The sequence below is a fragment of the Tachyglossus aculeatus genome, chromosome 11 (assembly GCF_015852505.1).
Source record: "Tachyglossus aculeatus isolate mTacAcu1 chromosome 11, mTacAcu1.pri, whole genome shotgun sequence".
Lineage (NCBI taxonomy): Eukaryota > Metazoa > Chordata > Mammalia > Monotremata > Tachyglossidae > Tachyglossus > Tachyglossus aculeatus.
In genome coordinates this window covers 51,402,558-51,429,692 of record NC_052076.1, presented here as the reverse complement: position 1 = coordinate 51,429,692, position 27,135 = coordinate 51,402,558, and the positions used below count along the sequence as shown (strand labels likewise).

The 27,135-nt window shown below is 42.6% G+C and overlaps 1 protein-coding gene across 1 annotated transcript in view; it reads right to left on the bottom strand.

Annotated features, from left to right (window-relative positions):
- ZFHX3 (zinc finger homeobox 3) overlaps nt 1–27,135 on the bottom strand; it is a 264,745-nt gene that overhangs the window by 86,531 nt on the left and 151,079 nt on the right. The window contains exon 4 of the mRNA XM_038753465.1: nt 24,620–24,851. Within this exon, the coding sequence (XP_038609393.1) occupies nt 24,620–24,851 (232 nt within the window). The remainder of the gene's footprint in view (nt 1–24,619; nt 24,852–27,135) is intronic.

The following is a 27,135-nucleotide window of genomic DNA, read 5'->3' as shown; positions in this document are numbered from 1 at the left end:
CCTTAGACCCTGGCAAGACCGTAATAAAACAGAGCTCCCTCTCCCCTACCCCGGCTGACGAATCCCCCACCTCCAATCCAGAACAACTAGAGATTGGACAGAAAAAGAAAAGGAAGTGGGAAAAGAATAGATGATGTGGAAAGGAGACGCGGCTGCAGAAGTGAAGTGGAACGGACAGGCACTGTGCGCTGCCAGAATGCCTGCCTGCTTGCAAAGGCTGAAATTAATGCCATTGTCCTGTCACAAAGGAGGCAGCAAAGAAGCAACCGAGGGCAAAGAACAATTCCAAAGACCAAGAAGTGGTTTACCCTCTAAAACGGCCATCTCCAACCAAAAAAATACAAACAAACAAGGAGGGAGAAGAAATTAAAAAAAAAAAAATTAAAAAATCAGAGACGTCCAATTCCCAGAAAACAAGCCAACTCAAAAGGATCAGAAATACAAATTCCGCCTACAAGTCTGGGCCAAAAGGACAGTTTAATTCTAATTGTTTTACGCCAGTGAGGCCTGTGGTTTTCCCAGATTTAGCCTTTGTTTTGAACACTATCGCTGAAAAGTTCTTTCTGAAAAACTGAAAGTTGCTGAGATGTGTTGAATGGCACTGACATTAATCCAAAGACACAATGTACATGCCAATGCACGATTAGCATGTATGGCCCCATTTGGGATCACATCCTGGAGACTTTGGAGAGAACCGGGATACCACGCATGCGTGCGTATTTAAAGCTGCACGTGAAAGTAAAACGGTATCCCTTCTGAGGTATATGAATAAAAACACCCTTGGTACAGTGGATGAGTAAGACTCGACAAATGCCCGCCTTTACTCCCTAACGCACACACACACACCCAGGCACTGATGAACAGGCTTCCCTCTTAAATCCTATGCATAATTAGCAAACCCAACAGTCAAATTAAAACCAACAAACATAAGTTGTGGCATAGATCATTTGAAGAATGGTAATTTTATTTGACCAGCGAACTACAGCCAACACTTGCAGAAGAATCCTGTTCAGGAACACCATCTGAGAGTGCAGAGCTGCTTTTTATTGTACTTGATATTCACCCCACCCTCAGCCCCACAGCACTTTTTAACATATCCCTGGTTAAATGTCTGTCTCTCCCCTAGAACGCAGGCTCCTTGTGGGCAGCAAATATGTCTACCACCTCTCTCAAACACTAAGTACGGTGCTCGGCACACTATAAACATTCAATTAATACCACTGATTGACTGATTAAGCAAGTGAGGCCTCAGGGAACGTCACCAAGAAGGAGTGGAGAGAGGGAGGAGAAGGTAGGGGAGTGACAGGATCTAAAGATTTGAAATCATCTGCTTGGTGAAAGCTGTTCATATGGGAATGGGGACCTGAGAAGGGAATGCAATGACATTGGCCCAAGGGAGGAGGATAAGGTCCCCCTGGAGAAATGTTTTAGGTTTGGGTGTTAGAACAGACCTTTCTACGTGATGTCATTACATTATGCTTTGCTTGCATGTAACCCAAACTAATGACATCATCAATCATCATCAATCGTATTTATTGAGCGCTTACTATGTGCAGAGCACTGTACTAAGTGCTTGGGAAGTACAAATTGGCAACATATAGAGACAGTCCCTACCCAACAGTGGGCTCACAGTCTAAAAGACATCATATGGAATGCCAGGGCATTCCGTAAAAGAGTAGGTGGCAAACTTTTTCCAGTGTCAGGGCAGCCAAATATCTGAAGCCGACATGGTGGGTGTGAATCTAGGTAAACAAAGATATTTTTAATTGTTAACATCACATGGGTTTCCATTGTGCTTTTCAGCATCTTGTGAAAACACCCCTAAATTTTTTTAAATGTTTGAAGGACTAGGTCCTGATCTTCAGTTTTTACCTTTAATAAAAACATATGAATTAAGTTCTCTCTATCAAAAAAAATTATCTTCCTCTGAACGGCTCTGCAAAGATTCAAACTAAAGCAGGAGGTAGATTCTCCATTGAGAATCAAGACATTTCTTAGGAGGATGAGGGCTAAGTTCAAAGTTGAACTACGGACACTTTGAGGCCAACCTCTTCTGTCATAATGAGGTAACTAAAAAAGTTACTTGGGCTTAAAGAAGTCCAGAAGAGGTGAATTCCCCTTTGGGTCAGAGAGGCAAGAAGGGTGTGCTCAGGAACTTTCTGTCCACTGAGTGTGAAAGCGTCTACATGTCTGCTCATTTCTGGGGAACTGAGGGACTTTCACCCTTACAAAAAACTCAGAAGCATCTCACTCCAGCACTTCCCTCCCAGAACCACCTCTTCAATCATGGTGCCCAAGCCCCACCCCTTTGCAAGAGCAGAAAGGGGAAGAAGCAGGGAGGTGGGTTTTTTTTTTTTTAAACCGATTTAGAAATGTTGGACACTTTGCTGATAGTGGCTTGGTGATGGGAGAGTGGAGGGAAAAGGTTAATTTTATTTTCAACGGCCACCTGTTTCTGTTTACCCTGCCCTTTTCGATTGTAGTTCCCTGAGGGCAGGGACTGTACTTAGTTTATATTAGTGTAGAGCTTTTCAAAAAGTAACTGTTCAATAAATATTCATAAATAGCACACTGCTTGGCTTCCAGATTTTTTCCACCCTGACTAGGGATTTAATTCTTTAACAAGGAAGTCCTATGAATCAGCCTGGCTTAATGAACTTAAAGAACGGAGGAAATGTACAGGATTCCAGTGTGGAGTTTTAAATTCCCTTCAAATGAAACGTGAAACCAGGAGAGACACAAGTAAATAGGGTAGGTGAGCTGAACTGCAATGCCAAAAAGAAAGGATGACGAGGAGACGGGAAAAATCAATTCGGAATTGGGCAATACTGGAATCTTCCCTACTGGAAGGAAGGGTGGTACTACATCTGCAGATGGCATAGAAAAGTACCCCTGCCTCTTAGGAATGCCAGAGCCTTCCGGAACAGCTTTCTAACTTGCAAGCCTAAAACCGAACAAGCTGAACCCCCAGGTCTACGTATCAGCAAACCTCTGCTGGAGATGGCTCTGCACCAGTAAAGACAAAGCTCCTATCAGTTCTACTACCGCCATTTATTAAGCAGATTAGCTCTTCCACCTCTTCAACTGTGAACGCTGTGTGAAGCAGGGACCATGTCTGATCTGAGAACCTTGCATCTACCCAATGCTCAGCACTCTACCCCCTACAACTTATACTTCGCCTCTCCCACTACAACCCAGCTCACACACTTGGCTTCTTTAAAACCAATCTACTCACTATGCCTCACTCTCATCTCACTTGTGGTCAATCCCTTGCTCACATCCACCCTCCCCTTTTACATCTAACAGACTGCCACACCACATCTTCAAAATCCTACTAAAATCACATCTCCGCCGGGAAGCCTTTCCTGCATAAGTGCTTACCGCCCTCCACCACTTTCTCTCTGTACTGTCTCACATATGCACTTAGTCCCAGCCCTTAAACTCTTAGGTATTCACCCCACTCCCACAGCATTTATGTACATATTCTTACATATGGTTGCTTTCCTTACCTGTAATTTACTTTAATGTGTTTTACCCCTCTTTGCAAGGTCCTTGAGGCTGGAGATTCTGTCTACTTACCCTACTGTACTATTCCAAGCCTTCCGTATGGTATTCTGCCCAGAGTAAATGCTCAGTAAATGCCATTGAAGGGTTGAGGCATATATGGGTCCTTACCCAATGAGCCTAAACCAAAATATGGATATGAAGCAAAACATAATGCCCAAGAACTGGGTACAATAAACAGGAGACGGCCTCATGTAGTTCGCTTTTCATTTTAAAAAGGTTGGATAAAGTGAATGTAACATAAATAACTGAGGATTGGTCAAATGAGCCAGTAACATTATGGTCATGATTTTCTTTAATCCACAAGGATGTTAAAATTCCTTCACAGACAAACTCCTGTGCCAAAAGAAGCTGAATCCACTCCTAATCAAGGGCCCAGTATTTGCCTTGGAAGAGATTTGCAAGGCTGTGCATTTCAGAGGCATTGCTACAGGTTTATGCTGCTCATTATTGTTTTAAGTATTAAAATCTTCTGAGGAGTTTTCACTCCACAGAAGGAATGGAGGAAGTGCTGACTCTGGAAAACCTGAATGCAGCACTAAGAAAGCTCTGCTGGAAGAGGGGGACCCCAACTGCTTTTGCAAGGTAAACCCACTCTGAAGTCTCTCTCATGGGAAGGGAGGCACCGGGCACAGAGAAGCTGCAGACCAGACAGATAATATGGCTCTTCCGGTAATGTGACATCCTGTGCGGAGGTGGAAGGGAAATGAACAAAGAACTCATTGTGAACAGATCGAGAGAATTCAGTCAGCCAATATGTTACCAAACTATTTCAAAAGGAAACCCAACTGCTCTCCCCCTACTCCACCCCTCCCGAAATAGACGTATTTTACTACAAGGACAACCAGTTCAGTCCTGGGGAAGTGTCTTTTGGTTTAAATTCTGGGTACTTGACATGTAGTAGTGTCTTGAAAGAACTTTCCAAGAGGCACTAAGCATCCATAGCAAAGTGTTAAGTGGAAAGAGCCAAGTTTTAATTAAATCCTCTCGTGGTCTTTTCAATGCATCCCAGAAATTCTTCCCAGTACACAAATTTTCTCTGAAAATGTTTAAGTCAAAAAAGCAGCATCACTCAGCTAAGTTACCTGAACTTACAGGGAATGCATTCTTGCTCAACCTTGTTGGAACTTATACAGTCTAACAAATATCTCTTTCTCCAATTTAAATGAGGCTTGAAGGCTGCCTGGAAACATTAAAACTTGGGAAATGAAAGAATGAACATTTTGATCCTGTCTGCTTTAGCTCCTGAATCATCATCAACATAAGTGGTATTATTGAGTGCTTACTGTGTGCAGAGCACTGTAACTAAGCATTTGGGAGATATGTTCTCTGCCCACAATGGGCTTTCAGCCTAGAGGGAGGAGACAGGTAATACATCTAATTTATATTATATAGATATGTATAGAAATGCTGTGGGGCTGAGGTTTGGGCAAATTCCAAAAGCCCAAAGGTAACAGAACCATGGTATTTAAGAACAACTGAATGACATGTACGAAGAATTGACCTGAGGAGAGAGCTGCAGAGGTCCCAGTAACGGAGTTCTGGGTCAGGTTTCAGTCCACTAGCAAGAAGCTGTTTTATGGTTTTCCCCAAGCCAGTTCCTTGAGGGTTAAGGTTAGTTGCTTTTTTCCCCCCGACCTCGCTCAGAGGCTTCAGCTCACCTCTAGTGCTTTGAAAAGTAGAATTTTTGGTAGTGTTACAAATGACATGAAGCATAAGATTTTTGATTGGGCGATTTTGGCCTTTTCCTGCTAAGATGTCTCAGAAGCACACAAAACACCACACGGAATGGGTAAGAAACTGCTTCAGGGGAGGACCCGAGTCCAGTTAGATACCATCTGGAATGGCATTTCTCTACCACCACCTATTTAGCTCTGGAGCAAGTCAGCAATGAAACTCGGCAATTCCATTTAGTACTGGCCTGAGATTCAACATCCAGCCTCCTCATTTCTTGATTGCACCGTGCGGTTTCCACCATGGAGGCATTTCCTGTGCAGTCTTCAGCTGGGCTGAAAGTGGCTGATGGAGGATGACCATGGCCTTATTAAGCAAAGAGTCATCTTCAATCTGGAAACATGCCAAAACTTCTGCACCTCCTTCCTCTTGACAGTACTCCCCATCATATTATCAGCCTCATGTAGCTCTCTTACGCCAATGAAGTTTTGCCAGCTGAATATAAGGAGTCATTGGAAGTGGTTTTGGCAAGCCGGATTTTTATAGTGGCAAAGCAGATTAGAACCCACTTTAGGAAAGAGAGACTAGGAGAGCATTACAAATTGAGAGGCACTCTTCCCACTGGGCTTGAGAACGCTAAGATAGCATTGCAAAAGGTGAAATGGAAGTTCTTCAAGTTGCAAAACATATTGACTGGGTTTCACAGGAGCGTATCCCACCCCCATACCATCAGGTCACACAGATCAATTATCCACTCCTCTGTCAGAAAATGTGGGGGCAGACACGTGAACTGAGGTGTTGCGAAGATACGTAGCACAGCCTGGATCAAAGAGTTCCAAGGAAAAGAAGTGGGAACTATTACTGGGGAGATGAGGGGTAAAATGCCAGAGACTGTAGGCTAGATTTCCTAAAACCATAAGGCTGAAGGGGAGCTTGAGCTTTTTAGTACACACGCAACGCTTTCACATGCTATGATGCTCAAAGGGGACCCCAGAGATCTAGCCTTTGTCTTAAAAAAAAATCTTCTTCCCTGGTGACATATTCGAGGCCATGAAAACACTGGCTGGGGGAATGATGGGAAAAGAAATAAAGCCATTGGTGATCCAAAATTAAATCTGTTACTAAAAGGGGTACTTGGCTGAAATAATTGGGAGCCACTGATCTAGGAACAGGAAAAGGAAAATACTGCTACATATAATAATGTACAGGCTTCTGACAGCAAATCCAAGGCTGGAAACAAAAGACTTGAACAATGACCTTTTGTCCTGCTGCACAGAGCTGTTAAACTAATCACTTTGACTGTTGTTATGGAGATTTTTGCCCCTGAAAGTGGATGTCTATCTAAAGTTAAACATTCATAGGAATTCATATTATTTTCTGAAAATCCACAGAAATTGGCAATTATGGCACTAAGCCTCACTCCCCTAAGAATCAGTGGTAAATGTTGTCAATACGCATTTTGGACAAACTCTATGTATCTGATCTCTTTTATCTTTCGAACACCCAGCCTTTCATTAGGGGTTCTCATTTTAGAAATTCTCTTTATCTACCTACCCCTTTCAGAAAAGGGGTCCAGAAATGAATGCAGCATTTCAAGCCAAAACAACTCACGCTTTCTCATCAATTATCACACTTTTCCTTAGGAAATTCTGGTGAAGAACAGGAGTTATCCTCATTTTACAGAAAACCGACGGCCAGACTGCAATAGTCCTATAGAAAGAGACTATCATTTTCTTCTGAATAAATGACACCCCAAATCATACTGCCTTGTGTTGACTGACATACTGCACATAAAATGGACTCCGGGTTGTCTCAATTCACCCTTAAAACAATTTTGAATTATACTACATTCCGGATAGTCCCACTTACTGATTTTATGATTAGCTTGCAAGTTTCCCCATTCAATCTTTGGCTTATTTTTAATTCATATTCCTAACCTCTCTTGTCCCTTTCTATATTTTTTAGCCTTTCAAATACAATTTTCCCCATTACTGGATAGACACTTCACATGCAAATCTCATTTCATGTTTACGTCTTCAAGGTTATTAATGAAAATGGTAAATAACAGATCTAATGGTAATGTTTGCGGCACCCCTCTAGACACATCCCAGAAATCAATACATTGCCATTTCTAATTACTCTTTGTTATCAGTCACTCTGCCACGCTTCAATCCATGTGAGAGGATTTCTATTCAGGCCAGTCCGAATTGGTTTTAGGAGTACATTTCATAAGAAAGACTTAAATGCTTTAAGATTTATTAGATTCTTCATCTACCATTTTAATCCTGTTGCTTTTGAAAAAAACAGATCAGGTCCACGGGGCCGGGAGGCATCAAGATATGTAGACAGATTGAAGCAGCATGGTCTGGTGTGAAGAAAGCAGAGTCGGGACCCAGGAAACCTGGGTGTTGTCCTTGGCTCTGCCACGAAACCTGATGGCTTACTGGACAAATTTGCACCTCAGTTCCCTAACTGTAAATGGAAAATAAAACAGCCCTTCCTAGGGATGTTATGAGGAAAAGTGTGATCACTGATGTGAAAGCACATTAAAAAATAAAAGTGCTTTGTCAATTTAAGATGTTAATCGGGTCTCTCTGCCCCAGATAGCTAGGCTGCTATGGCAGAATCTGACCCATGAAATAGGGCTAATTTTTGCCACAGTACAACTCTTCAGAGGGTTCCAGATCAATCAATCAATCGTATTTATTGAGCGCTTACTGTGTGCAGAGCACTGTACTAAGCGCTTGGGGAGTACAAGTTGGCAACATCTGCTCCAGATGAGATGTTTTAACATTTTTAAATAAATGATGATTTAAAATGTCTAAAATATTTTGAGCCTAAGGAAATCTGGTATAGAAGTATCAGCATGAAGTGATCTGTTCTTAATAAACCGCTCTCCCACTGCTTTTTACCTCATGACCACATTATCTTGCTCATGTTTATAGATTTCCACTCCCCCACCTTTTATTATTCATTCTAGTATTTCATCAAGGATATAAGTTTCATTTCCTGGATGGTAATTACCAAGCCTTCTATTCCTTACATTTTTAGAGATGGGTATTGCACTTTTATTTCCCACAGTTCTGGCCTTTCAAAACAACTTCAAAGATAACAGGCAAAGATGACACGAGTCAAAACTGGTAGAGTGAGTATGTGAGGAGCATGAAAAAACATTCAGAGAGAATTAGGAACAGCAGAAAAGCTACAGGGTGCAGTTTCTCCCTCTATCTCCTCTACTGAAAGAATGGTAGTTAGAGGGGAGCCGAAAGTTACCTTAAAACAACACTGAGAATTAAAGATCAAGAATGAAACCTCAGAATATTGCCACACAAGAAAAATCAGTAGTTTGATTGGCCATAACTTCCACATGTCTTGTTTCCTCACTTCCACGCCTTAGGCAAAGGGAGGGAGGCATGCTGTACAGACGAAAAGATACAAGAGGAGAGAGTGTGCCTGAAAATGTAAGATGTATCCTACTAGTGAAGTGGTAAAACCTGATTTGACAACCTCAGGGCTGTGGAACTGATGACAGATAGTTATCATAGAACCTGAAAAATTCCTTCAGACCTCGTACTGAAGAACTAAATCACCTCCCACACCCAATGCCATGAGGAAATTAGAATATGTTTGCTGTCTTGGTTGCAGATACAACTTCAAGAGACATCAATCTGATGATGACAGAGATATGGAACCTTATATTTCCATCTGATCAGAAAGTTGACATTTTGAACTTTCCAAGTTGCACACTCATAAGAAAAAATCCAATGAATTCTAGAATGGAAAATCCACCCCTTACATCTTAGAGCCCGGATTGGTTCCATTGGCACTACTCCAGGGTCACAGATTCAAAATGTTGCCAAGAAGTCTGGCTTGGTACTTATTTGGCCTTGATTACTCTGTTCCCCCAACTCTCCACCCCGGAAACCTGCCCAAGTATCCGCGATCCAGCACCGATCTTGACTCTCCCTGAGGCCACAGCCAAACTCCTGGAATAAAGAACCAGCCTAGGAACACAAGCAGGAGATTGGACAGTCAAAGGCTCAAATGCCAGTAAATAATGGTCCGTGTGCTCTGCCTTGTGCTGTCTCCGTAACTGAGGATTCGGGGGTAGATGCTGTGACCTTGAGGGCAGGGATTACGTCTACCAATTCCACTCCTGTCTCAACCTTCCTGCTCCAGAGTGGGGGAAAATCAGAGCTCAGAGATACTTTGGCAGAAAGAAACCTCTCTCTAGCTCCTTGGGTTCCGTCAGAGAGTGGGGTGTTTTGATGTGGGAAAAATCCAGAAGAGAGAATCCAAAATCTACAACTGCTGCAGCTGTTTAGATTTCTTTTAAGGTAGAAAAGGCTTTAGTATGGATCCTAACAAGAAAAAACACTCGGGAATAAGTCAACAGCCTGCGCTTCCTCTCTTTCTGTTTAATGAAAGCCATGAGCTCCCGATGACAAGTGTCTGCTGGAGCTAGATGGGGAGTTTATGAGATTCCTGCCACGTTTCAGTGATATTACAGTGTGCCTTTGGTCTGTCTTCCATACCCAGCTATCTAACCACTTCCTTCCCACAAGGCGCCTCCCATTAGAGACTTTTATTAACCAAATGCTTGGGGGTTTGTGTATATTTATATTACCTCCTACACTCTCCCCTTTTCGCTGTACCAGGGCACATGGAAAAAAAAGTTATGATAAACTTTAATAAAAACAAAATTAAAATGATTAAACCTTTCATATCCTTTAGAGATAATCTCTCTTTTGCTGGCTGGTCAAATCTGGAAGAAAACAAATGGGGACCATTGCCTGCTGTTTCTCTTCATTTCCTTTCTCCCTCCTGCCCGCCACCCCCGGCCCCCTCAACCCCAGCCCAGCCCCTCCCACTGGCCTGTTTTTTTTTTTTCAAAAAAAAAAATGAATAAACTTTATCCTTGTGCATTCAGAAATGATCTTTGGCTTGAACCACTCTCATACATGTAGTGATGCCCATCGGCACCTTTTCTGCTGGAGATTCGGAAGGCTCTTTAGCAACTGTGGGGTGGGGGGCAATAGTGGGGAGAACAAGTGTTGGGAAAGATAGACTTTTCTTGAACCTTACAAAGTACATATGGGCCCTTCAGTTGTACTGTCCCTACCAGTTCTCTTGCCTAATCTCATATCTATGTGACTGTACACAGAAATCTCACCTAGACGAGACTGTGGCAGCAATGCAAAGGTTGCACATATCCCAACCAGTCTTCTGCTCCGTGAAGACCTGAGGAAGCCTTCACATCCGTCCAGGGCCAAAGCACATTTCCATAGAGAATAACGGTAGTGGAATGAGACTATGTCTGGCCTAAACCCTGGTAGGGGGTGCAGGTCATACCTGGGGCATCAGCCCTTCCAACATGATAATGACTTTTAGAAATCAGGCACTGGTAATCGTAACAGAATAACAAAGGAGTTAGGTCAATGAGTTTTCTTTGGGTTGATGATCAAATAGTGAAATGAAACCTTGTCCTGGAAATAAACGCCATAATCTCAGACGGCAGGACATTCTGCCGGGTTTGGCATGAAGATCAGAGGCACAGGAATTGGATAGGGTGGGGGGATATAAGTTGGGTTTGACGTTAGATGAAGTCGGTTTAGTCAGCTTAATACACGGACTGCCAAGAGCTATTTTCTCTTCGTTAGTATTGCGTGTTTATTATTGTACTAAAGAAAATATTTTCTGAGGGAGATAGGACAAAAGCCCTTCTTGAGCCTCACATTCTGGTGACGGGACTGTAGGAAAGCATTTCCTCTCCCAATCCCTTACCCGGCCCCCGCACTGTAGGCGAGGTTCCCGTAAGAGCTACTGGTGACCCTGTCACATCCAGCTGCTGCTGCTGGGCTAATCTCAGGTAACTACACTGATCAATTTTTCACAGTTCAGGGTCAAAGTAACTCAAAAGAGTTTGTTCAGTAATTATTAAAGTTCAGTGAATTCAGCAGTTTTTTTTAAAAAAAAACAAACCCATTGCCTCACTTCCTTTTAATCCTGGTAGTAGTAATTTACTACTAGTAAACTAGTAGTAGTTTATTAAGTGTGTACTGTGTGCAAAGCACTGTACAAAGCACTGGAAGACAATACCAAGGGGGATCCATTTCTCACGAGCAGAAAGTATACTGCCACATTATCTATCTTCACTTGGACTTAGCTTTCCTTCCCAAAGCTACCAATGACCTTCAACTCTAGAAGACCCACTCACATCCTCGGCATGAATACATATTAAAATGTATGCAAAATAATCCCTTGTCTCTCACCACTTTAAGTCTCGATCCACCTGCTGGAGAATTCTGCCTAAGTTTTGATAGGACTAGGTTCCCCCAGCGACCTTTTTCATACAGCTGTGATATACCTTGGGTGTGACATTTTCTTTCCTGTCAAATTCCCTGTGACTGTGGTCTCTCTGAAGAGCTACACTGGACAGTCAAAATGGAATGTTCCTTCCACGAGCAAGGTCCCTTCACAGGTTTCATGCCATCACCTTCTTTCTTTGTTTTCTTTGAAAACTCTTTGTGGTCAGGGATTGTGTCTACCAACTCTACTGCACTGCACTTTCCTTAGATCTTAACAATCTGCACCAAGTAAACCCTCAATAAAAGCCACATTGTTTTTTTGCACTCCTTGTTTCCCTTTCGCTCCCTTCCTCGCCAGCAGGACATTTAGATTTCCCCACAGTCGTCTTCTCTCCTTTGCTCCTGTGAACCCATTCACCCTTCCTCCCTATCCATAACATTCGGCCCCTCTTTTTTTCCTAAGGTGCTTTCATAATAATCCAAATGCAGAAGTTGTTGGAACGTTTCCAAAGTTAAGCAGAAGAGAGGCACTTCTCAAGTAATTACTTTTCTTAGCCTCTGTGGCCCTTGACGGCCAGGGCCCCAGTCTAATTCTCTCCTGTGCATTCTTTCCTAGTACTTAGTAGACTGCTTTGCACACAATAAGTGCTTATTAAATACTATTACTACTACTGACGATTATTTGCCCCTTTGCCTTTAGGGACAGTTATCTTCACTCATGGACTGAAGGAGACCCCACTTAGTGCACGGCCCTGTAATAGGCATGGAGAGAAGTGGGATCAAAAGAAGGATAAATGAATCTATGCACAAGGAGCTTACTATCAAAAAGGAGAGAAAAGCAAACAGAAAGCCGGAACAAATGATTAGATACAGTTTAGGTAAATAAATGTCAAAGCCCAAAAGGGTTAGATATGCATATTAAGCAGCCCAAGAGGGTTGAATCCTTGACTGACTAAGGTGCATGCGGTACAGCAGTTTGGCTGATTCTACTGTGGCTGCTCCTTTAGAGCTGTACACACTTCAATCTATGAATGGTATTTACCAAGCACTTAACTTGGTAACTCAGTACAAAGGCAACAGAGTTGGTAGACACATTCCCTGCCCACAAGGAGCTTACAGTCCATAGGGGTTATTTGAGGGCAGCGATGTGACCCTTGGGAGAAATTCCCCAAAGCACTGACTGAGAAGCAGTACGGACTAATGGAAAGCACACAGGCCTGGGAGTTCTAATCCCAGCTCTGCCACTTGTCCGCTGTATGACCTTGGACAAGTCGCCTAGTTTCTCTGTGCTTCAGTTTCCTCCCTATAAAGAGAATTCAATGTCTGTACTCCCTTCAACTTAGGGTGTGAGACTCAAATGATGATGATGATGATGATGGTATTTGTTATGCGCTTACTACGTGCAAAGCACTATTCTAAGTGCTGGGGGGATACAAGGTGATCATGTTGTCCCACATGGGGCTCACAATCTTAATCCCCATTTTACAGATGAGGTAACAGGCCCAGAGAAGTTAAGGGACTTGCCCAAAGTCACACAGCCGCTAAGTGGCGGAGCCGGGATTAGAACCCAAATGGGACAGTGTTTGTGTCCAACCTGATTACCTTATAGCTGTCTCAATGCTTAGTGCAATGCTTGGCACATAGTAAGTGCTTACCAAGTACCACAGTTGATTAGCCCACGTCTTAACCTCTGATATCAGAGCCAGCAGAGACATTACAATGTTGTGCCCTTTGACAGTGGGATAAGGGCTTCATTGGTTCTACACCTGGGGATCGCTTCATCCCGGGTCTGAGAAGCACCAAGGCATAGTGGATAGAGCCTAGGCCAGGGTGTCAGGTCATGAATTCTAATCCTAGCTCTGCCACTTGTCTGCTGTGTGAGCTTGGACAAGTCACTTCACTTCTCTGGGCCTCAGTTACCTCATCTGTAAAATGGGGATTGAGACTGTGATCCTCACATAAGACAGGGACTGTGTCCAACCCGATTTGCTTGTATCCACCCCAGCGCTTAAGTACAGCACCTGGAACATAGTAAGAACTTAAATATCATAATAATTAATTTATTATTATTATTATTCCCCCTGCCAAGTTGCACTGCCCTGCAATAATAATAATAATAATAATAATAATAATAATAATAATAATAATAGCATTTATTAAGCATTTACTACGTGCAAAGCACTATTCTAAACGCTGGGGATATTACCAGGTGAACAGGTTGTCCCACATGGGGCTCACAGTCTTAATCCCCATTTTACAGATGAGGTGACAGGCCCAGAGAAGTGAAGTGACTTGCCCAAAGTCACACAGCTGACAAGTGGAGGAGCTGGGATTTGAACCCATGACCTCTGACTCCAAAGCCCATGCTCTTTCCACTGAGCCATACTGTGGAATGGGAGGGGGATGAGAGTGAGGGGAGATGGACAAACCAGGTGAAAACCCTGGAGCAGTCAGTGGGAGGATCATTACAAGGAGATGGGAGAGGGAGTGGTAACTGGAACAATTGAAAGGTTTTTTTTTTTTCCACCCCCAATGCAAGGAAAGCTTGGGCATCAATGTGGGCAGCAGGGAAGGAGCCCAAAGAAAGTGAATCAATGATATTTATTGAGCACTTGCAACATACAAATCCCTGTGCAAGACACTGAGAAGAATACGTGGCCATTAACTCAACATGATCTGTGGAGATGTTTCAGAGAGCAGCAAGAATTGAGTCCGTGGCAGTTTGTAGGGGTGCTGGAGGCATATACCCAGAAGCAGTGCTGCTCTGAGGCTGATGGACTTCAACATTCAGAGAAGCAGCATGGCTCAGTGTGGAAAGAGCATGGGCTTTGGAGTCAGAGGTCATGGGTTCAAATCCCAGCTCCGCCACGTCAGCTGCGTGACTCTGGGCAAGTCACTTCACTTCTCTGTGCCTCAGTTACCTCATCTGTAAAATGAGGATTAAGACTGTGAGCCTCCCATGGGACAGCCTGATCACCTTGTAGCTTCCCCAGTGCTTAGAACAGTGCTTTACACATAGTAAGCGCTTAATAAATGCTATTATTATTATTATTATTATCATCAACAACATCGATGCTATTTTTTAAGCAAGCTAAACATGTAATTTCATTGTGATCCCAATCTTCAGGAAGTTATAGGATTTACAGTATAGCTGTTGGCTTGGCCTTCATCACCAGTTAGTGAATTTCTCCATATTTTAATGGGGACCACCACTTTAGACTAGTCAGTTCATTCCTGAATCCAAACAATTAACACCATCACCGGGCTGAATGATCGTACAGCAGTGAGAACACCAGTTACCCTACCATTAGCAATCCACCCATCATCAAACCGGAGCCCTTCAATTCAAGCAGGAGCCTCTCAGCAAGCAGCAACAGTCTTATTAACAACTAAAGACTCTTCATCTTTGTATTTGATATTCATGAAAAATTAACAACTCCATTTCAGAAAGCCCAGTATGGAAATGTGAGGGCCATGAAGAGGCCAGGGTAATTGTTTCTGCCTTTTGTGCCAGCTATCTAAAAAAAATTAGGCCACGGGATGCAAAAAGGAAGACCCGGAGTTCCTTAGAGGTTAGTGAAATTCCACCCACCGCCCCCCTAACAGCTCTGAGGGAGTGGATGCTCAGAGACTCCAGAGATAAGGCCCTTGGCTCATATGGGGAACCTCTTCTCCCAGGGGGTCTCACTTTCCACAACCCTACTATTTTAAATGGCAGTCTCGGGAATGAGACCTCATTTCAACAGTCTCCAGAGCTGGGCACCTTATTTAATGGGACATTTAATCACAAAGTAATTTGGGCCAAAACCTGGCTGATCGGTGCCCCCTTTCTCCTTGTCTCACAGTCTCTTTAGTCACCTCTTTTCCCAAACCTACTACTCTAACTTAGCTCCGCAGTTCTCCCAAAAGCCACTGAAAAGGAATGAAGGAAAACCTGCATAAACACAAAAACTACTGAACTGTGTGACGTATAGTTTAATTCTGTGCAATAGGAATAAGAGATTATTTTCACTGATGCTCAAAAGGTAACATTTTGCAAAAAGAACTACCAGTACTGTCCTAGAAGCCCCTCTGTCTCTGGCCTGAGCACAGGGGGGGCTTTCTTTACTGTTTACTAACAGGAAAGGGAGGGATCTGAGTAGGTTTTCTGGGACAGACAAGGGAAGATATACATATGTGGCAAAAGATTCTCAGCTAACACCAAATTCTGACCTCTTCCCTGCCCTAACAAAAGTTTCTTTGAGCACTACTGGCTTTATTTAGTGACTCCTTCCAGAGAGCATAAGCTCTCTCTCTCGCTCTCTCTCTCACACACACACACCCCCAACCCTCCCTCTCCCCCGCCACATGTAAGGGCCAGCAACAATGACCTTGTGTTCACAGAAGATGAGTGCTGAGGATTTGGCTGAGATTAACAGGTCTGCTGAAACAATATGTCCACCAGAGGGATAGGGGCTCTGGAGTGGAATGCAAAAAAGTGCAACATCACTCTTGCCTGGAAGACCAGCCGGAGGAATGTTCCTCCCATGCCCCCCAAGTGACAGTATGAAAGGAAAACCGAGACCGTCCTAAAGCCTCAGACCAGTTTCAAGGAAACAACCGCTCCAAGCACTGAAATTAAAAAATCACCGAAAAAGGCTATCCCCTTGAAAAAAGTGCAGGTGCCCTTCCGTTCAGACAAGACAGCAATTTTGGCCAAATTCCAAACTACAACAGACAGAACATTTCTAAATGCACAGCCGGAATGAGGGGGGCTTCTGGAAATATTCCATCTGGAGCTGAAGTCTAGAATTCTCTGAGAACTAAACAGCCCTTTCCATTAACGTCTACACAAAAGTTGTGAGTTAAAGACACTTTGCAAGCTACAGAATCCTTTTTTTAGTATTAGTTTAGAACTACCCTTCAGACCGAGCTCCACTTCACAAATACTAATCACCAAACCTTAAGAACAAGGAGAGAAAATTAGATGTCCACCTTCAAATATACGTTCCAGTCAGTAGTTGGAGAGGCGGCATTTGACACCCACTTGGTGTAGGGCGCTGTACTAGGTACTTACGAAGTTCAGAATGACTGACATCTTCCCTGCCCATAAGGAGTTTACGTTCTAACAGGAGAAGCAGTGTGGCTCAGTGGAAAGAGCACGGGCTTGGGAGCCAGAGGTCATGGGTTCTAATCCTGACTCTGCCACTTATCAGCTGTGCGATTGGGCAAGTTACTTAACTTCTCTGTGCCTCAGTTACCTCATCTGCAAAATGGGGATTAAGACTGTGAGCCCCAAGTGGGACAATCTGATCACCCTGTACCCCCCCAGTGCTTAGAACAGTGTTTTGCACATAGTAAGCGCTTAACAAATGCCATTACCATGAGAGAGAAGAGATTATGAGACAAAGGCAGCTGATGACTGATCTGAGAGAATGTGTGAACCTGAAGAACATTCTGATTTACTTTAACTGCAGAGGGAACAGGAAGAAAAAAAAAGATACAATTGGTAATGAAAGGAGAAATAGCAGCAGCAGCTTGGCCTAGTGGATAGAGCACGTCTAGGGGATCGTGCAAGGGCCTGGAAGTGAGAAGGATGAGAAGGACCAGGGCTTCGCTTCACCACTTGTCTGCTGCAAGACTTCGGGCAAGTCGCTTAACTTCTCTGTTCCTCAGTTACCTCGGCTGTAAAATGGGGATTAAGACTGTGTACCCCACATGGGAAATGGACCTGATTACCTTGTAACTACCCCAGAGCTTAGTTGAGTGCCTGGTACCTAATAAAACCACCAGATAGTAAGGGCAGCTGCCTAGGCACATGTGTTAAAGGTGCCTGCAATTCATCAAGGAATACTCAAGGGAGGAGGAAGACTTTAAGGACGGCTTTTTAGATGGGGAAAACAGGACTGGAGAGACTTAAAAGGGAAGACTTTCGAGCAATGGATAGGAGACAAGGGAGTCAAGAGTGGCTTCATGAGGCCTGATGGGACTATTTATAAAAATAAAATCATCTGGGCAGCAGAATGTAATACAGACTGGTGGGAAGAGGTTGCAGGCTGACAGAGTGGTCTTGCTGGGAGAATATTAAAGTGTGAGTTAGGCTGGTGGCCATGAGGGTGATGAGGAAGGGGCAGAGCCACGAAATAGCGTCAAGGAAAACCCAGCATGAACTGGCCACAGACCAAATGTGAGAGGTCAAAGATGACATCAAGGTTGCATAATATTTGATATTCCTGCCATGAAAATAAGCACTATTTTACGTGTCCAAGGCTTTTAAATAATGGGCCAAAGGAGAATTAAGCAATGGACTTAACTAGAAATTGAATATATGCTTCTTCTTTCCTATCAAAAAATTCACTTTGGCTGAAAATTTCCTATTTTGGTCACAGCTTTAAGGTGACTCCTATAAGTGGCTGAGTTTGAGGAACAAGCCTTTTTGTCTCATTTTTGTTATGACAGTGTGAATAAAATATACTTTTGCCGTTGAGAAGAAAGTTGCTGCTTTATGTCTTCCTCCCCGCTCCTGCAACCCCCCACCTCTCCCCTAATTCAGACCAGCAACCCTGGAAACTAAATATAGGATGTAAGTTGTCCTTGGTGAAGAATACTTGTTTGTGAAATCCACAAAAAAAAGTGGCTTGGAAAGAAAATGTGTTAATAGCTAAAAATTCTGATCTGTGATTGTACTTCACAACACTGAATGGGGGCTAACAGCTTCAGCAGGTGGACAGGATCACTGTGTTACACTGAAAGTGACATTTAAAGTCTGCCTAAGATGTTTGGTGAGCAATGACAACCCAGGTTTTTCTTGTATTCTCACCCTTTCACCTTTCCACACAGAATGCTGGAAAAGGAACATTTGGTCATTGGTTACCAAAATATTTCTGCACTGCCTAACGCTTTGGCTCAAGGCACTCCAGTTTGGGAGTGATTTCATGCATCCCAGATGGACTATTTGCAAAGGGATGGGACATTCTTTGGGACAAAAGATGCCACAAGAATAAGAGATTCTTTTCAAGTGAGTATGATGTCTAGTTAATCGAGCCATAAGTCCACAGAAATGGCACAAAGGCTAATTACAGGTTTGGGGCAGCACCCTCTATATTATGGGAAACTGTTAAATCTTCTGCCACGGCTGGTTTTCAGGGGAAGGGTGAAGGGGGGAAAAAAGGAACTGAAGGAGAAAGGAAACAAAGGAAAACTGAGACCCTCTTTCTCAGCTCTCCTTAAGATATCTGTTCACCCAGGAATTAGATCTGCACTCCTCTGAAATCAGTTTTGGCACGGACCAGGCTGATTAGTTTTGCCAGATAGTCCCAATTCTTGTACCTGTTATGTTATTCTATAATCATTTGGTACAGTCTATCAATCATATTTATTGGGTGCTTACTATGTGCAGAGTACTGTATTAAGTGCTTGGAAGGGCACGATACAACAGAATTGGTAGACATGTTCCCTGCCCATGATGAGCTTACACTCTAGAGGGGGAGACAGACATTTATAAGTAATCTATAATAAATTTAAAGATATGCAGATACTAATGGAAAAATTCCAAACCTCTCTAGCTAATCTGGAGCATTTAATCTGCCTAGTCAGAAGGGCGTCAGCCTTACTTGCTTCAGTTTGACCATATATACGTAATGAAGACAACAGGAATATGGAGGCGGTGCAGTTTGTAGAGGGCACAGAAGAAAATTGCTTTATAACATGCTAGATAACGACTGATTTCCCAGAACACCTTTTATGACCTGACTTGTTCTTGGTTTGCTTTGAAGTATCACAGTTTGGGCCAAATTGGACACAGGCCATTACTGGGCAAGACTGAGCAACTGCACGCATGGCAGAGACATACCTCCTGTGATATATGTCTGGAGATAAGCCAACTCCTGGCCGGAGAGAGTCTCCAGGCCGGCAACGTTTGACAGGAGCTAAACAGAACCCACCTTCCTATAGATTGTGTCATTGGTATGTTTCAGAGAGAACAAGCAGAAAAATTTAATTGGCCTTAATTACCCAGTTCAAGAAGGCTCCCAGGTATTAGGTCACAGTTTCCCTGTCTGATGTCCAGATAATTTCCCTGCCACTGATTTCATTATATTTGCAAGTCCGGTTTCCAAGACTGCTTTCCATTATGGACACAGAAGTTCTTCTCCTGAAGGCTGTGCCATTAGTATTAAATAATCCTGACTCTGCCATTTCTCTGCTGTGTGGCCTTTGGCAAATCATTTCTCTTGCCTGTGCCTCAGTTACTTCACCTGTAAAGTGGAGACTAAGACGGTGAGCCCCATGCAGGACAGGGACTGCGTCCAACCTGATTTGCTTGTATCCACCCCAGCACTTAGTTCATTGCGTGGCACATAGTAAATGCTTAACAAGTACTATCATTATTATTATTATTATTATGAAATAAGAACATGTAAGGCCACATGTGAAGAAAAAACTAACCTTCTGCAATCCTATATATGTGTGTATTCTAATAAGTATGTGCACGGGTAGTGAGGAAACACTGAGTTACAAGTGATGTGTAATCAGAAGCCATTGTAATTACGAATGCAAATGAACAGGCAATTGGCACTGACCTTTGTAGATTGTTAGAGGACTAATTAAGGCAAATCAGGAACTCTATTCTAACAGAAAAACAAAGACATTACGCACTCTAAGAATGGTCTCTATCCCTTGCATACACAAAACTGAAAAGTGTGAAGAATCACATGGGCCCCCCCAAATATAGATTTTTAGGTTAGGCAAACCAGAAAAATACTCCTGTGCATATAATAATGATAATGATAATAATAATAATAATAATAATGGTCCTAACAAGCACTGTACTAAGTTAATAATAATGATGGTATTTTTAAGCACTATGTGCAAAGCACTGTTCTAAGCGCTAGGTTCTGGGATGGATACATGATAATCAGGTTGGCCACACTTTGTCCCACATAGGGGCATAACTTGTGCATTACTCTGCAGACTAGGATGGCAAGTCTTTTTTTTTTCCTTTTAAGATACTATTCATAGTAGCTCTATAAATCTCACCTGCCCAGAGAATACTAAAGGGTCCTTGCTTCTTTTTAAAAAGAGAAGAGGAGAGAGATAAAATAATGCTAATTTCAAAACCTTCAAGCCAAAGAATATATTTTAGTATCGACAGAAAGTTTATGCTAAAAAATCCTTCAATAGCTATTTCTAAAAAAATTCTTCAAACAAAAGAGTTTTAAGGGGACAAATTTGAATTATAAACAAGACAACACCTTTAAGAAAACAGAAAATCAGATTTTTCCACATTCCCTTTAGTAGACTCACCATTTGAGCTTTCCAGTTCTTTTAAAAAAGTTTTCTTTAGGACAAATACCAAACATGGAAAAATACAGTCCATCCAGTGAACTTCTCAGCAATTTATGCGTCACTAAAATGAGGGTTATTATTGAAGTGTTTTGTCATTAACCATAAGGCTCATAACAAAAACGTTATTGCGGGCAATGTGAGAGAAAGGCAGTAAGCCTCTATGGATATGTACTCATAATCTACGGATCTGAGCAAAGAAGTGACCTTTGAGCTACTGTCATCATTGCCAACAGCTCACTGGTACAGTCTCAAAAATTCTGTGGCATAGTCCCTTCATGAAAACCGGGCATCTGGTATTCCTTAGAGATGTACTGATTAGTTGGATTTGTGAAAATATTTTAGATAGATATGGTAAAGAAAAAGTAGCAGATGGCTAAAAAGCAGAGTAATTGAAGAAGAGAGTCAGGATGACATCACAGCCACCTATACAACACGTCACTTTTTAACAGTGACAGACCAGAACTAGATAAAGGGTCTCTCAGGAAACACTGAGATACCTCTGACAAGGTGAGCATGGAGATCAACCCACAGGCTACTTGCCTCTTGCTGGTCCCCTATGAAATGGGAAGCTGTCAATCCTACAAGCACCATTCAGCTTTTTGTAATAGGTAAGGAAAGGAAAACTTTTATTTGCAAGAATTAACGGCAATCTAGAAAGATGAGATATCCACAGGTATAATGGAAAGGCACCTTGGAGAAAGCACTTCCCAGCTGGTGAGCTCAAGCCTCATATCTCTCTAAGACTCCTAGTATCAACCCACTAAAGCACTTCCAACTCCCTGAGCCTCCCTTTCTTGACCTTGTATTACCCAGAAAAGGACCCTCTAAGTGATGGGTTTGATTTGGAAGATTTAAACCAACTCAACGTTCAGTAAAATGTGTTTCCTCCAGCCTCTCAATCCTCAGGGCAATGGCCTCAGACAGATCTCTGATGAGGATTAATATTCAGTCAATCAAGCAATCAATAGTCTGCCATTTTATAGATTGAATGATCACCCTAACATCTAAATGAACCTTGAAGTTCTCTGAGATGTGGAATTTTATAGCCTTAAGTGCTTACAATCAAATAAACATGCACATGGATTTAAACATAAGGTTGTGAATTTAGTTGTTGGAAAATAAATCAGGAAAGCAGTGTGGCCTCCTGGAAAGAGAACAAACTGGGTGTCATATGATCCTGGTTCTAGTCTCAGCTTCCCCACTTGCCTGACATGTGATTTAGGGGAAATCGCTTAAGATTTCTGTAACTCAATTCTTCATCTGTAAAATGCGGATAGGATTCCTACTCTCCCTCCCTTCTAGACTCTATGTAACAGGTACCGTGTCTGATCCCATTATTAATTAATAAATCACTAGCATTTACCGAGCACTTACTGTATGCACAGCACTGTACTAAGCACTTGGGAGAGTACAATACAACAAACAGTAGACACATTAGCTGTCCACAGTAAGCTTACAGTCTAGAATCTACAGTCTAGATTGTATCTACCTCAGTGTTTGGTACATAGCAAGAACTTAAATGCCTACTTCATTATTATTGTTATTATGAAAAAAGTTATTCCCATGCTTTTAATGGGAAATAATTTGAAGAATATTCTTTGTTTTTACTTTAAGTCAAAGTTCCCTTTCAACGCCTGGGAAGGAAGCACACATCCTGGATTTTTCCCAGCAGCTCAGCAGAAGGCTGTTGTCACTGGATTAAAGAAAAAAAATGGTGGGGGGGGGGGAACTCATCTGGCAAAAAGTAAAAAGGATTAGTCTTTTGATCATCAGTAAAATGGGAGCAAAAAAAAATCACTAAGAATAGAATTAGTGGAAGCTTCTTGCTGTAGAGCTTATCCTTTTTGAGTGGGGAGGCAAATGCTTGCTCACCTGTAGGGCCCCCCAAAATTTCATCTGACAAATTTCATTTAGAACCAATGCTTTGCTTTTTTATGGGTTTTGGGGATTATTTTGTTGTTGAGGAATATTACACTGAGGCAAGTTGAACAGAAGTAGGGTAAACTGTTCAAAATTTTTCCACAAGATTCAAATCTATATAGCTTTTTTCGTCCATATTTTCCATTTCCCTTTTAAGAAGCCGCCTCTCGTATGAAGTCTTAACTACTGTGGTTAATTGAAAGCACTTTTGAGAAGATTTTATTATACTTTTCTTTAGGAGTACCATACAGATCGTTGTTAACCCAATCCTACTTTAAAACTTGCTTTGCAAAATGTGTCTCAAACCAGTGGATAACACTTATGTGGGCCATGGTTTAAAAATAAATTATGAAGGAAAAATGGTTCAAAACAGGACCTAGAAATAGGGTAGGGAAGTCAGTCACTCTGCCCCAAGATGCTAATCCACTCAAGAAAAATAATTTTAGGAAAAAAATTGAGATTCTTTTTTTTAGTCTGCGATCTATTAAAACACATGCCCTCAGAGCAAAGGACTTTGTCTTTCCTATATTCTGCAGAAGGCCTAAGGCACAGTGTCATTCACTGTATTACTCAATGAATGATGGATGTAGTGGAAAGCTCAGTGAAAGTACACTGACTGCCCCTACTGAGTGCGGAACTCAGAAGAGTATGGGTCCCACAAGGACCTCCAATTTCCCAATCCCTCAGCCCCACCAGGAAATTTCCCCATTACCGTCCTGTGTGGAGCTTGGAACCTCACTTTAATAAGGTGGCATCCACAGGAAGATCAGGAATGTGGAGTAAGTGAGGCCATTTTACACTAGAAACCTCAGTGGATAAGACAACAAAGACAATATAAGATGTGGAAGGAAAGTCCTCCCAGTGCTTTTAAATGGTCCTTTCCATAAACTGGCTTCCTGGGTAACTCATGAGTACATTTGGAGACATGAGAATATAATAACCTAATAATGCTTTTTGACACAGAGGAACTCAAACATTCTGGATCTCGAAGCTTCCCCTGGGAAAGGGGAAGAGAACTGGACACTTTACACAAACAACACTAAAATTTCTAATAAACTCCAAAATGAGATAAATTGGTATTAAATGTATGTATTTTCCTCACAAAGCTGCTCTGAATTGCCCCTCAAAAGTTCATAAATCCAGGGTCACTTAGCTGTGTGGGCCACCAAGTCTACAGTGGTAGCATGCTTACCTCAAAAGAGTTCCGAGTTATCAACTCTCCAAACTAGGAATTTGGCTGGGGGGCGGGGGGATTTCACTGTACACTGTTAATCCTGCTTTTGGATCTTTCCCCAAATCTATTCCTGTGGTCTGTATGTTTAAAACTCCAAATGCCTGTCCACTGTTCAAATAATACTGTGTGCAAACTTGCAGGGTGGAAGGCCCCTTCTTGACACTATGTTTTAGTCACTTTAGACAAATGAATCCGGTATAAAAGTATAAAATATCCTTCAGGGGAGTCAGCTTTTGAGGGATAAAGGGTTTTAGAATATTTTAATTGATATTCACCTCCTTTTTTGGCTTTTGCCCCGAGTGCTCAATAAAAGGATGGAAAGGGCTTTATAAGATAACTCATCAACATCACTTTATTTCCAAACACTTCTGTAACCTTTACGGCCTTATATATTTTCACTTGTAGATAGAGGGTCTTGGCCCTTAACTCCTTCCATAAAGAAAATCCCATTACACAAAAAGGCCCTCCAGAATCAGGTTCCTCTGTTGGCTGATAAATACTGCCCCACGGATTCATTTTTCAACATGAGAAAATCTCCCTGGGTTACAGCCACCACTCCTGAGGAAGGACCAATGTGTGTTCTATGCCAACTCACCTGGATCAGTGGCTGGACACTTGCGGATGGTGAAGATTTGTCCCAGGTCTTCTTCTTCCTCGGGAAGGCCCTTCTGGAGTCTCTGTAGCTTGCGCAGACTCTCACTCCGTTGATGTTTCATGGAGCGAACATGCTGTATAAGATTGAGCTTGGCTTTAGTGGAGTAGTTACACAGGACGCAGTGATAGTAGCAGCTTTCTCCCTCGACCCCACTCTCGTGCTGCTGAAGGTGCTGTGAAGAACAAAGAAAAGGGATATTCAGTGGACATAGCAATTAACCGTCAGAGCTGTTAAAGTTAAATGCCAGTATATGCCAATGCTCAGCCTGCTCCAGGGCTAAATTACAGGGAAGCCGCTTAACTCTCGGTAATAGAAACAAAACTCCAAAGGAGCAACCAAAACTGGAGAAAAGGCATGAACGCTCCCAATGGAACTGCACCGCTGACTGCTGAGTGACTTCACCTCTGTCACAACGGAGAGGACAGTACTGGGATGGGAGAGGAAGATTCATGGAATGAAGGGGTGAATTGTAAGTTTCGGGTGTTCTTTCCCACCCTCATCCTACTTACCCTCCCGATCTCAAAACACACCTCTTTCCATAAAGCTATTCCTATGAGTAAAGGATTGGCATGAGCCCGCGGGAAGGAAAAGTTGTCCGAGAGCCAGAAGCTGGATCTGCGGGTCACAGAGACAGAGGTACATCTAATAAAACCTCAAATAAAAATAGTTGCATAAAAACAACAAAAGAAATAACCATGGCATCTAAGGCCATAATTTCCATCATGGGATTCAAGTGGCATCAAACTGTGAACAGAGTGTAAAATTCACTCAATCCCTCACTTTGCCCCATCACACCACTTGGAAATGGGGTAAAAGTATATCCCCAGTAGGCAACACCTTAATGAGGGTGGGAAGGTGTCCATACCAAATAACGGAGTTCTCTTTCCCCAAGGTCTGGTAGGGAGAAAAGGACATGTCAGGACATGTCACCCCTCTCTTCAAAAATCTCCAGTCGTTGCCCATCCACCTCCGTATCAAACAAACACTTCAGCATTGGCTTTAAAGCAGTCCATCACCTTGCCCCCTCCTACCTCATCTCGCTTCTCTCCTTCTGCAACCCAGCCCGCACGCCTCGGTCCTCTAGTGCTACAATAATAATAATAATGGCATTTATTAAGCACTTACTATGTGCCAAACACCATTCTAAGCACCAGGGAGGTTACAAGCTGATCAGGTTGTCCCACGGGGGGCTCACAGTCTTAATCCCCATTTTACAGATGAGGTAACCGAGGCCCAGGGAAGTTAAATGATTTGTCCAAAGTCACACAGCTGGCAATTGGTGGAGCCGGGATTTGAACCCATGACCTCTGACTCCAAAGCCCGTGGTAACCTTCTCACTGTGCCCCGATCTCCCATCTTGCTGCCGACCCCTGGCCGACGTCCCGCCTCTGGCTTGGAATACCCTCCCTCCCCACTTTTCCTCATCTCCCACTCCCTTCTGCATCACCCTGACTTGTTCCCTTTGCTCTCCCCCCACCCCACCACCCCCAGCCCCACAGCACTTATGTATATATCCGTAATTTTATTTATTTGTATTGCTGTCTACCTCCCCCCCCAAGACTGTGAGCTCGTTTTGGGCAGGGAATGTCACTGCTTACTGCTGTATTGTATTTTCCCTTAGTACAGTGCCCTGCACATAGTAAGCGCTTAATAAATACAATTGAATGAATGAATGAGAACAGAGAAAAGAGACTTGGGAAGAGGTTGTAGAGTTGCCAGATGTCAAGTGCTCTCTCACCCACCAGCTCTTCTGTGAAAGTATGCTACATAATTAACAAATTGGAGCAACTGTCCTGTTACGATACCCCAAGTTTTAAAAAGTTACGGTTGAGACTCTTCCAACTCTCTGCCCACTCTCTTAAATCCTACAGTTTCTTGTGTCGTGCATTTTCCTTTTTTCTCTCCATCATCTAATCAAACTTCCTTTCTCTAAAGCCAAAACAGATGCAGGAAATGAACAAATAAAATGAATCTCAAATACAATAACAAAGGATTTCTAACGATACATAAGAAGATTTTTCAATCCTGACATGCACCAAGAATGGCCTCCCTATTTTACCTTAAGGTGCCCTCTTCTTGCACAAAAACTCAAACTTGGGATTTGAGTGGTTGATGCTCTGAACAAACATCCAGGCTTCAGGATCAAGAATCTGCCCGAAGGAAATGTATTAGAGGGAAGTGGTTTGCCCAGTACCACTCTTACTCTTTCACCCCAGGCAAGTTGTGTTCCTGCTGGGACACAGAATACAATGAAGGAGTTGGCGGGAGTGTAGCATAATTCCAAGTGCACAGAAAGGTTGCTTGCATTATATCCACCTTACCTCATTCCCTTCCCCACAGCACCTGTATATATGTATATATGTTTGTACATATTTATTACTCTATTTATTTATTTTATTTGTACATATCTATTCTATTTATTTTATTTTGTTAGTATGTTTGGTTTGTTCTCTGTC